Below are 12,580 nucleotides of genomic sequence, written 5' to 3' on the forward strand. Positions count from 1 at the left end.
ATTTAGATGTTGATGAGACATGATTCAGAGGGACTGTAAGTAGCTCCTGCATTTCACGAGAGCAGCCCAATTAGTGTGTGCAGTTATGTCATGGCTCAAGCATCAGAATGGATCAATACGATCATTACTCCAATTTCCTCTCTTGTCATTACCACTCACCCAGAAACTTACTTCCAAATTTGCACGCTTTCAGACAAATTAACACAAATCCTGGGAATGAAAATACTGAAATCACTCAGATTCTGTTCTGCTTTCTGAAAGATGAAAATGCAGGGGAATGCTGAAATTTTTTTTTTTTTTACACTGTCACACTCAGTGGTTGTAGAATGCACGCATGCGCACGCGCGCATATATATACACACAAGCAAGCACACAGAGTTTGAAATGATGGCTCCTTCATTCAGTGACACCTGCATATTGGATGATTAAGAGGAGGAGCCTCAAAACGGGAAAAAATTAAATACTGTGTCGATGCACAAATTAACAGGCCACTATGATCACACTTACATACCTCCTCTCTCTCTCTCTCTCAAACAAACACACGCACACACACACACACACACACACACACACGGAGACACACACCATATCTAGAAAGACACCTGCATCATGCTGATATGGGAGTTTGTGTGTGCATTACTGCAAAGATACACACACACACACACACACACACACACACACACACACACAGTAGCTGCTTATTTTCATCTCTCCCACCTTGCCTCCCCTCCCCCTCTCCCTCCTGTTTCTCTATACCCGCGTTAGGCGCTGGGCCTATGCTGCACATGCTGACATCAGCAACCAGCAGCGCCCCCTAGACACCCCCCCAATCACCAACCACACACTCTCACACTCAGGGAACGTATATTAAGCAAGTCCCAAGCGAAGGTGACATGAAACTACTAACAAATGTGATTGATGGTGATCAACAGCCTCATAAAAGGGGCCGCTGGTTCATGCCCCCTTCCTCTTAATTAACAATAAATTACATGTCCAGCATTTCCTGCCGCCTCCTGTAGCCTACCTCACATGGGCTGGGATTGATGCATCTCACACCTTTGTCATTAGGAGTTCATGTAAAGCCTGCAACTCATGGAATAGGGGAAAATGTGAACCATTCAATCAGACATCTGTCTGCACATTGGGCCTACCTGATCCTCGGGGCATGGTCTATAGTATCAGCTTTTACTCACTGTGCAATGCCAGGCAAAGGATATGGCCATTCGGTGATCTTTTTGGCGTATTTTCTCACGAAGTTATCCTCACTGAAAATGAACAGCGAGCGGTTGACAGTGAAACAGTTCTGGCGCACGGGAATGGGATTATAGAGGGCCATAGTCCGGGCTCTCTGCGCCATAGACTGCTTGTACATTCTCTGGGCCCCGGGCCCTCCGGGTGGACCGTGGCCATGGCCGTGGCCATGCCCGTGGCCATGAGCATGACCGTGTCCGTGGGGTCCTCCTTGCCTGTTACCACCGCGGCCGCCTGGGCCCCCTCCGCCAGGCCCTCCGCCATACCTGCCCGGTACCTCGTCTCCGAACCGCGCCATTCTTTGGACACCGAAAGCCAATCTTCACGAAGCAGCGGAGAAGGAGACCAATGCTCAGCTGTGCAGCCACACAACATTACATCCCATCTGGATCAGAACGTCTCATATGCACAACGGGTTGTCGTGTAAGCTTATGCTGTACACCTGCAACCGGCGAGCAGTTATGCAGCTGTGGGCTTCAGCGGACGAGGACGCCCATGTACCGTCTCCCTCTCTGTGCGCCTCTGCCAACGGCCAATTGTGGGTGTGAGGAAATTAAATGTGTGGTCGGTTGGCTGACTGGTTGCACTGTAGGCTAGTGCTGTGGGGTGTCTCAGTCGTAGTCCGCTCTTATGTCCGTATAAAGCGGGACTTGCCCCCAACATGAAATCATGGGGAGACTGTAACGAGTTAACACGAAGGTTTCACGTTCTCCATGGTTCATGCCTGTATCAGAGCGCACCACAGCCTCCTCCACCTCTCTGGACGATGTATTATTTCTTTACTGGCATGACAACATGTAATGACCATCTAAACGCCTCTATTGTCACACAGCCCTCGGTATGTCAGAATGTCGAAAAATGAATCTGGATGTAATTAACAGCCTACACCTACGGCCGCCAGTGACGTTCAAGTTGGCATTTTGGAAACAGCCGCGTTTCCGAAGACTTGATTGGCATCGAAAAGCTATTATTTATTTATTTTGAAAACATCCGCAATGTTTGGTACAGTATGTGGCAATAACGTGGCTCCGGCCACCTTACAATTGTTTTACCAGTGCGCTCTGACAAGCCGTGAGACCAGGGAAATTGTTGCATTTGCTATTAATGAGTCCAATTTCAGAATGCACACTCTCGAGTAGAAAGGAGAAAGAAAAATACCGTTTTCCTCGGAAAAGTCGGTGTCATTGCTGTCGCACGCCGTGGATGAAATATTTTTTTCTCAAACGAAATCAGTAGCATCCTCCCTCGTTGCAACCATCATCTTCTGTCCGTCACCTGCGCGGCCATCCAGAAGCTGAGCAAGGGACACACGGACGGCTTCGTCAAAGACAAGGGTATGGCGGCCGCTTCTCCTCCGTCTTACACCCTCTCATGATCTTGGTTTGGCTGTTGGAAGTGCAGCAGTGCCGAGAAAGTCCCTCACCATCCCCGCCCCGAAAAAGTCTACCTTCGTCCGCACTGATAAGCCCAAATGTCCTGGCGGCGCGTCCTCTCTCTCTCTCTCATTGGAGTAGGGTAGTGCGTTCCTCACGGCCTCCTATCACTTCGTCCGGCGGCCCCAGGGGGAGGAGGAGAGGGACAAACGGACGGATAGATAGATGGATGGATCGGTGAATGGATCGAGCCAAAAATGGAAGGGAGGGGACCGGCCGTTTCTTTGAAATTCAGGCCAGAGTCTGCCTATAACCGAAATACATCGCACCGCGCGCGAAATCGTTGCCTTTTAGCTTGTGTGAACTAGAATCGGAGCTTGGTCGGCTCTGCAGCCGCAGCACATGACGCACGCTGCTCGTCCAATTTCCAGACGTATGTCAGGGATGGAGGCGTCGTCTATTGCCTGTTTATTTTAAGGCGCTTTGGGGCTATAGCCATGCACAGTTGGACTGGAGCCCTGGAGCCGTACAGGTCCAAACCAGTTTCAAATAATGCGTAAAATAGCCTGTTGGCGTAGAGGATGGCGTGACATCGGCAGCTGTGTGACCGTGTGTCTCATTTCCTTCCACCTCCGTATAAGTGTGTATTTCATACAGACTTACTAAGTATACTTATTACAGCCAGATGTCTACGCGCGCGCTTGTGTGCGGGGAGGGGGGCTGTTGGCATCGTGCAGCTCGTGCAAAGATACAGCTGCCACCCTTGCTGACAATGACTGCGCGCACACGCGCGCCTGAGTAGAGTAAATGTGCGTCAAAGTGTGCGCGCCCGAGTCTGCCTGTGTTTGTTAGGTAAGGTGGAGGGGGGAGGCTATTCTTAGCAACAGACATTTGGAAATTAATGGACGAAGAGAGCTCTCTCCTCCCTCCCTCCCTCCCCGAAAACGAGTCGAGGATCTTCTTCCCTGGCTTCCTCTCCTCTCCTCTCCTCTCCTCTCCTCGAGGCTTTTCTCGTCGCTCCACCAAAACACTGGTGCCCGTTCAAGGTGCAACCATATGCTTTGCGCTAAAGCACAGGCGCAACAAAGATTTTCAATGACACAGAGGATACATAGGCAAGAAGGATGGCAAATGCCGATAGATGATTTTTTTTTCTTGCTATGAAATATCTCTACAGTCCACTAATCCTATGACAGCTGTCCAACCTGTCATTTCTTATATGTAAAGAAACATCACTCCTTTGGCCTCAGCGATTTTATAGTGAAATTACGCAGTTTCAGCCTGAACACTGATTATATTTGATTGTACAGAACGACTGGATTTTCTGGTTACGTAGCGTGGAAGAAAAAGATGGCAAAGAGTGGTCTCATATTCAATGAATGTCATGAGTCACTTTTAACTACACCGTGGGCAAAGTACTGGTGCCACATTACGTTAAGCCCCGGAGAAGAGGCGATCGCATCGCAGGACAACATTCTCTTAATCTATTATGTGACCTAATTGATTGACTAGAAATAGCCGCCTCTGTGAATGGGAAATGAGCGTACGGATTTAAGGGTGACCGGGAAAATTAGTTCACCTCTTCAGGAGATTGAGTCAGGAGAGAGACCTTGCACGTGCGCACGCCAGTCGATATACGGCACGACCTTAAACGTCTATCCGATATGTCAGAAAGGGATCGTTTTTGCGTTGTGTCCATTTGAGCAGGGCTTCCGGCTGCCAGAGTGAGAGTGACCCCGACACAAGGACATGCAAGAACACAAATTTTAATTCCCGGTCATAACCACAGAGAGAACCGGATGGATGGATGGATAGATGTCACTGAAATAACATGATGGATAAAGATTTTTTTAAAAAGCCCTAAAACATCCAACTGCATTAACACCCTAATGAAATCAGGTTAATTTATCTCCAAAACTGGTGCCATCATATCGGGAATACCACTGACACCAGGGAAACATACAACTGGCACCATGCACAAGTGCCATACTGCTAACACTACTGTCATCATGTCAGGAACACGGACGGCACAGCGACGTTAGATAGAATATATTGTACTATCATGTCAGGACCACGGACAGCGCCTCGACAGGCCATTTCAGCATCTTAGTACTACCAGAATTACCAAGCCATGGACAATATATCACCAGTAAACTGTAGCTTCTGCAAAAAAAAAAAAATAGGAACGACTGGCACCACAGCAGGTACCACACTGAGTCGGATACATGGCAACAGAATGACTAACTCTGCACCCTGCACCCGCAGGACTGAACCACATATAGAGGATTCCGCGGTGGAGAGGGAGCTCTGGAGAGTTTAAGGGGTGAGAGTACAGACTCTTGAGTTAGGGAGTAGACATACCCTTCATTTACTTTAGATGATTTAACTGTAGATTTACTCTAATGTCTCGCAGTTCAGCCTTTTGCTAGTTTTATGGCTGTTTTACATTTGAATGCATTTGTTGATGCATATGTTACGATGGGTGTGTTAAAATGCTAAGACTCTGGAGTTTGTTAGGAACTGTCTCATCTTAGTTGGCTAAAAAAAAAAAAAAAAAAAAAATCATACATACAGCAAGCGCATAGAAAATTGATTTGGTTTTGCTAATGTAAAATTGTCTTACAGTTTTATAGGCTGTGATGTCTTGTGTATGTGTGCGCTGACAAATGCGTGTGTTTACATTTGGGTGTGATGATCTGTGAAATTATCTATTGCCCTTCAGAGCCGGAGCCTTTGAGGAGCAGCAGCCTTCTGTCCAAACCTGTTATTCCACACAGCCAGCACAAGAAGCACTGGAGAGCAGCAGCTTCAAGGCCACCCATGCATAAAGCATTGTTACCTCACAAGAACACATACACTGTCTCTATAGAAGAGTTAGAACTGCATGGTAAACATGGTGTACATATAGTGTATTCGACAGAGAAAATGATGCATGATAGGCTATCTTAGTCCTAAAGTAGTGTCTCTGTGAGTGAGTGTAAACTGTACTGCATTTGACATTTACTGACCCCCCCCCCCCGGCTTCATTTGAGACAAGGAGAACCTTTTAAGACAGCAGTATACAAATATAACAAATCAACCAGACTTGAGTATACAAGTTCATAACGTCATCAAGTTGATCATGGGCGTCAGGAGGAGGGTTGGAGGGACAAGATGTTTGTGGTCTGTTCGCATCTGCTACCATGACATTCTGACTTTGAATCCATCGAGTTCCACGTCTTTACATTCTGCCGTGCCTCTCCTGTTTCTGTCCTCCTCGTAGTACAATGAAATTCTAAAATCCCTTGACAATGCTCATGCTTTTTGAGAAAATACGCAGTACGTAGACTACTGGCAAATTTCAGAAATAATGGGTCATTATCTTCAGGTAATGTTTTACATTCTGTTTGGATGCTGAAATCTGTGAGGAAGCAGCTGTGATGACAACCACATCTTCTAAAATTAAGGTAGTGATTCAGCACAGCTAGATGGAGAAAGTAATTAAACTTTTGAGGACTCTATTGAAAAGGGGACTGCAATCAAACGAATGATCCCAGCAGGACGGAGAATTATTTGCTACCACCCTATAAGCTTAAGTATATGTATGTTTAGACTTGGATACGCCTATGTTGTGTAAATTTAAATAAAAGTGTAAATATGGTGGAACCACGGTCTCCACTGCAGATTTCTAACATGCTTAAAAACCATGCATTCCATCTCTAGAGTTTAAACGTGTCAGGATTGCTCTCTGTTGTTTTTCTTTCTCTGTCAGATGTTCAAATAGTGGGTAGCTGTGAGGCTGGAGCTCTGAGGCGAGGACCTAAAAAGGAGTTTCATGACTCAATGATTCATAAGGCTGAATAATTCAATGGCTGGATGCATGTAGAGCACTCCGCCCCTGCTGAACTCAGTCCTCCACAGACCCGCTGCAGACTTACATGTGGACCTCTGCAAGACTGGTCCACAAACACACACAACAAAGTGGCTGCTTGTGGTTGATAGCCAAACATCAGTTAATGACATATTACGGTATGGGTCAAGAATGCTATTTTGCCATTGCAGAAAAAAACCATCTCTGCATAAGGGAGGTGAAGATTCAAGTGCCTAGCCGTAGAAAACTGGGTCAGATGCTGCGGTTAAAACAACATTTAATTTAGGTCTAACTAAGAGGCAGTCTAACAGATGGTTTTATGGCAAACACACTATACCAAAATTGACACAGGCTTTAGAGGATAATTGGATCATTTCATGAATGAATAGAGCACATGCAGATACAACACGTACGCTCAGTAAAGAGCTGGCAGCCCAGCCAGTTCATGACCACGGACAGAGCCAGATAAGAGGATGCGGGTCATGCTGGAAGACATACTTTCACATGTAATGCTGCAAAACCTCATTCAAGTACCAAAAGTCAACAATCCAGGGAAGAGACCCGACAAGCAACTCTGATGGAAGAATAGGCGAGCAAGTGTTAACAAAGGGAGATTCTGCAGTGATGGCTTGAGCTTGTCCTTAGACTGTTGGGTGCTTTGGAACCCCATAAGATAGGCTGGTTGACAAGGCAGACCTCAGAGACAAATACCTTACACCTCTCTGCTCCAGGTATAAGGTATTTGTACTTATCCTACCAAGGTGCTACGACAACAGTCAGTCTGACCTATTTCCTTCATTTTCCATGATGTGTAAAAATCTTATCTTATCACATTCTCACTTTTTGGTGCTTATCTTTTCGCAGGGATGGCAGGCAGGTTTCACACATGTACCTTCCAAACTGACCACCGCCAAGTACTTGTCTGGTGATTTTCAGTTTAATTGCATGATTTAACAGAAGGCATAACGATGCCTCCAGGACAAGCTGACCAATGATGACTCAGTGAATCATTGAAGCTCTAAATGAGCGCACCAACTGGGAGTTGGAGAACCCAAAACACTCATCATGGCATGATGAGTGTAATGCCGGGGGCAGCAACATGGCATCCAACAATGAAATGGGCATCACATCAGTTGTATGTGTGCGGGTGCACGTGTGTGTGCGTTGGACGGAGGGGGGGCATGTGTGAGTTTGTTTTATTGCTGGATGCTCACTGACCAACACCAACAGCAGGCTCACAGAAGGAGCACTAAGAATCCTTGTATATGTACAGTAGATGTGTTTGAGTATACTGTACCTGTTATATATTTACGCTAATGCGCACATGTATCAAAAGCAAAATTTTGTCTGGGAATATGGTAGATAGACCACAGTGAGTTACACAAAAATACACCAACATTAGAAGTTTTCAGCCTGCTTAAATATGCAAAATGCATTTTTAAACATCTAGAATTATTAACTTGGTCATAAGTAGGGTAAAACAGCTGGTCCTGCAAAATCCTTTTTCTCCATCTGTTTTCTTGTTCTCCTCTTGGCTCCCTGACAGTTAGCCTTTTCATATCTGATCTGTCTGATACAGAGTTTAAACCTCAGTTTAAGTTTCACAGGTTTCTTGTGAGGGTAAGAGAGATGTCTCACTTTCCTTGTATACCGACATTTCCACAACGAAGGGTTCACCTAGAAAGAAAGCAAAAGAGAGACCAGAAGAGAGAAGGTGGTAACCTGTCCTTAGTGGTAAGTAGGCCAATGTTTTGTTTTTTCTGGGGGAATCTCTAGTGAGGATGAAGTCATCACTTTATCTGCTCTCAGAACTCGCAACTTTTCTTTCTTTTTTCTTTTTCAGATTCCATTTCTTCCTCAATTCTTCCCCTATTTTAAATAGGTTCCCCATTTCCCACCTTTCAATGTGAGTGCATATAGGGAACACGAAAAAATTAAGAATATTGTATCATCGTATTGTATTGTTTTTCAGTATTCATTTTACACTGTATATGGTTTGTTTTCTATTTCTTTTTCTGATTTTTAAAATTTCCTTAATAATTTATGTATGGATTCATGTTCCTCGATATTTTGTCCAAATGTACAAATTTCCTTATTTATTAACTTCCACTGTGATTTATGTCTGTGTTTCTCTCTTCTGTCTGACTATGATGGAGGAATGTCACTCAATAGAGTTATGAACTATTACGCTATGAATAACCTAATAATGACCTTAATTATCTGAGCAAAACGCAGTTGCTATGTATACTATACACTTTATGATGAAAAACTACTGCCAAGTAATGCCTCCCTAAAACCGGCCCTGCAATGAATAGGACCTTTGTAAGTGTTCCGTCCACCTGCATTTACACTCTTTGCGTTGGACAAAGAGTCCCCCCCCCCGACTTTTTTATTGTGAACGCTTCGACCAGACTCTTGACACAGGTGGAGCGGGCAACTGACCTGAGTGAACTGTGTCTACAGTCACGAGTCTCCGCTGCCCTCCACTGTGCACGGCGAGGAACTGCAAGATCTGCGGATCTGCAGCCACTCCGCACCCCCTGTTGCCGCTCTGCCCCCCCCTCGTGTGTTCATATCCCAAAGCTACGAGAGAAAGAGAGCAAAAAATATATATATATATATAAAAGGCTTTCACTCGGTAAGCCTCTGCCAAGGCCGAGCGTTGCACGCAGGCCCGGGAGCCCGCACGTGACGATAACGCACAAATACATAAAAGGAGACAAGGCTGTTCAGGACAGAACGAACAATTATTTTACGGTAGTTAAAAATCTGTCCATTGTTGTCCGCCTCTCTTGATTTCACAGTCCATATGTTCATATCATATGATATTACCAAGAACCTTATGCATGATTTATGTGTTATGTTGCTGAGGGACTACAGCCCCCACAACGCATTGTGTTTTCAACATGGCGTCCTCCGGAGGCGTCTGATTTCTTGTCGACGAGGCCAAAACGCAGCCAAAGGTTAACAGGACTCTGTGGCCAGGTTGACGAGCAACATTTCAGACGGGAGGATGAAACCGATGCGGACGGTGTTCAGACGAGTCCGCAACCCGCCTGTTTACACCGGTCGCCCGAGCTGTCTGAGCTCCTGCGCCGGCAGCGGTGGCCCGCTCCCCCGCCGCGACGAGGCTCTGATCTCGGGGTCCAGCCGCGAGTTGGCGCGGAGACTCGGCTCGCAGGTGGAAGTGCGGGCGGCCTTCATCAGCGAGGAGGAGGAGGGGGCTCTTCTGCGAGAGCTGGAGCCAGGCCTGAGGAAGAAACGCTATGAATTCGACCACTGGGACGACGTAAGTCCCGCATCGGGGGCACAATGCTGGAAAGTTACAACGGGTCTGCGCATCTTTACACGTCGGAGGTGCACGCGGGGTCGCAGGGTCGCGCCCGACGCGCGCACCTCTCACCGGTCTCACAATTAATTTAGCCCAGGTAGCGATGGCTGACGCGCCTGTGCGACCGCTTCAAGAACCGCCTGCCAGTGCCATGAAGCATGCACCTGGCATAAGCCTGGCGTTTTCTGCCCTGGTTTATTTATTTTTTTTTAGTTAGTTTTAAAGGCGAAGGTGATTTAAAAAAAAAAAAAAAATCTCTCATTCAGAAGTGCCCTGGCCAAGACAGGCAGCAATAACAAGTTATTACTCGTGACCAAATCATACACATTTACATGTTTGAAATTCGTATGCAGATGTTTGCACGTGTTCAACGTGACACAGCACGACCACAGGCTTTGTCACTACACCTGTTTTGAAGTTACAGTAAAGGAAAGCAACCCGCGCATTCTAGACAAACTAACTGTTCGCAAAGGGGAGCCTCTCAAAATGTTGGCCTTTAAATAGCACATTGGCAGAACTAGGGTTTCTCAAGAAAACGTACTGCATAATTGGAGCATGCATGCATCCGAAGTGACAGCGATGCGGACTTTTTATCTGTGCTTTGCTCGCTTAACCGCCTGCAGGCCATCCACGGGTACCGAGAGACGGAGCGTGCGAGGTGGGGGGCGGCGTGCGTGGAGGTCTTGAATCGTGTCCGAGCCGTAGCGTTTCCCGAGGGCAGTCCACTGCTCGGGCCCGTGCACATCCTGGATCTGGACGGGGCCGGCTACATCAAGCCTCACATCGACAGCGTCAAGGTGGGTTTTCTCTCTCTCCCGTCTCTGTATGTTCCCCGCCGCGCACAAGTGGCTCCGGGAAAGCCGTTTTCTAATGCAGCCATTTCCAGACATCAAAACTGATAATCCCAAATGTCAGGTTTTTTTGGATGGACAATATCCTCGGCACCACAACCTGTGGAACAGCCTTTCTGGGAGGGATGTGCCTGTCACCCAAGCTGTGTTCCTACTGTCATTTTGTCTTTCTGTCCTCTAATTTTTCAGTTTTGTGGCAGCACTATTGCTGGGTTGAGTCTTCTGTCAGACAGTGTCATGCGTTTGGTGAGAGAAGATGCCAGCGACGAATGGCTGGACCTTCTGTTGCCCCGATGCTCCCTCTACATACTGAGGTTGAGTATACTTTGTACTGCACTTGGTTTATATAATATTGTTTGATATATTTTGAGTACGAAGTATTTGAGATGTCCCGAGCACTGTCAATATGGAGCGTGCAGTAGTTGTATGACAGTCTACAGGACACTTCAACATCTGTCTTTAAACAGCGCAGTAACGTGTTTCCTCCCGATCTTTTGACATTCGGACAGGGACCAGGCCAGATATAACTTCACTCATGAGATCCTGAAAGATGAGGAGTCTGTGTTCAACGGACGGAGAGTGCCTCGGCAGCGTCGTATCTCCGTCATCTGTCGGAATCTTCCGGGCTGACGCCCACACCGACCCAACTCCGAGATCAACAGAACATAACTTGAATTTAAAGGATTGTGTCAGTGAGCTCCATTAAGATATTAAAGCTGATATCCCTTATGTTTTTGATAATATAACGCTGTTATGTGTCCATGAAGTGTCTGGGGCATTCATTGTAGTTGTGACGCTCTCCACCATGTGCTTTTGGGAAATGTTGACTGGCCTGCTTGGTCACACCATTAAGGAGGTCAAACCGAAGCAGCACACTGGCAGCGAGGTGGATCACATCACATCATCACTCTCTTCATTCAATCTCATAAGCGAAGCCACACCAAACCAGACCAGATTTTTTTTTTTCTTGCAATGGCTGCTGATACATGAACACAGGTTTTTTTCGACACAACCTCAAACCAGAGACCATCTTGCGATGGGATCACGCTGGCCGCGATGGTTTTTCCAGTCAGGTCTCGTTTTGGAGCACAACGCACACAAACAGCTTTTTAACCTGATATTAAAATTCTGCAACTCTACTCTTTTCTTTTGTGTGTTTATGTATTACCATCACTTTGGTGTGTTCCTCTACTTCTGTATAGTACAGAGACTCTCTGTGAAGCATTTCAAATGCACTTTACCAAATAAAAGTCAACATGATGCGATAAAGGCTTTTCTTGGTTTAGTGTATGAAGTAGCCAAGTGAGGACGTTTATCTGCTGTGTATAAATTTATTTTAAAAAATACAAGTAATAGGGGAAAGCCTTTATAATTCCAGTCAGGTCTTGTTTTGGGGCACAATGCATACAAACAGCCTTTTAACCTGATATTAAAATTCTGTAATTCTACTCTTTTCTTTTTTCTTTGTTGTCCCAACAAGCTCAGAATGTGTCACACCCCTTAAAGATGGTCTGAGTTCATTATACTGTTACACCTTAATGATAATTTAAAAAAAAAAAAAAAATTAGTATAAGGATGCCATTGTTTTAGCACTTCTTAGTTCTAATGTGCCAAAATCTCAATTTAATGGTAGAAAATTTCTATAAAAAAAAAATAAAATAACAAAAAGCCTTGGTGCAAGGTGAGTCTGTGCTTCTAAACATACAAATGAAAGGTTCGAATGAATTTTTGCATGCGTCCTCAGCTTGGTAACCACCTGTTTTTGTTTTTCTTCCTAGCGATAAAGTTGACCTGTGACTGGTTCCTGTCCAACTATCACTTTGCCCGGACTTAAAGTGACCAAATACTGAGCTGAAAATGAACCACTGCATCTTGTTTATTTGAATATTACTTTTGAGTTCTGGTGTTAAGTTCTTTTCTTGTG

The 12,580-nt window shown here is 45.7% G+C and overlaps 2 protein-coding genes across 2 annotated transcripts in view; one reads left to right on the plus strand and one right to left on the minus strand.

Annotated features, from left to right (window-relative positions):
- cacna1aa (calcium channel, voltage-dependent, P/Q type, alpha 1A subunit, a) overlaps positions 1-1,549 on the minus strand; it is an 82,969-nt gene extending 81,420 nt beyond the window's left edge. Inside the window, exon 1 of the mRNA XM_040120672.1 lies at positions 1,218-1,549. Within this exon, the coding sequence (XP_039976606.1) occupies positions 1,218-1,549 (332 nt within the window). The remainder of the gene's footprint in view (positions 1-1,217) is intronic.
- Positions 1,550-9,321: 7,772 nt separating this feature from the next.
- On the plus strand, positions 9,322-11,418 carry alkbh7 (alkB homolog 7). Its single transcript, XM_040156195.1, has 4 exons — positions 9,322-9,763; positions 10,429-10,602; positions 10,846-10,970; positions 11,166-11,418. Exons 1-4 carry the CDS (start codon positions 9,488-9,490, stop codon positions 11,284-11,286), a joined length of 696 nt encoding a protein of 231 aa, XP_040012129.1. The 5' UTR covers positions 9,322-9,487; the 3' UTR covers positions 11,287-11,418.
- Positions 11,419-12,580: the final 1,162 nt, after the last annotated feature.

Source organism: Xiphias gladius, chromosome 3 (genome assembly GCF_016859285.1).
Source record: "Xiphias gladius isolate SHS-SW01 ecotype Sanya breed wild chromosome 3, ASM1685928v1, whole genome shotgun sequence".
In the NCBI taxonomy this organism is placed as follows: domain Eukaryota; kingdom Metazoa; phylum Chordata; class Actinopteri; order Istiophoriformes; family Xiphiidae; genus Xiphias; species Xiphias gladius.

What these genes read in the sequence shown, in the direction of transcription:
- alkbh7 (XM_040156195.1), top strand. Translation starts at nt 9,488, where the DNA reads ATGAAACCGATGCGGACGGTGTTCAGACGAGTCCGCAACCCGCCTGTT. An exon ending in AATTCGACCACTGGGACGAC is followed by an intron (nt 9,764 to 10,428) that starts GTAAGTCCCGCA and finishes AACCGCCTGCAG; the next exon opens with GCCATCCACGGGTACCGAGA. An exon ending in CTCACATCGACAGCGTCAAG is followed by an intron (nt 10,603 to 10,845) that starts GTGGGTTTTCTC and finishes CTAATTTTTCAG; the next exon opens with TTTTGTGGCAGCACTATTGC.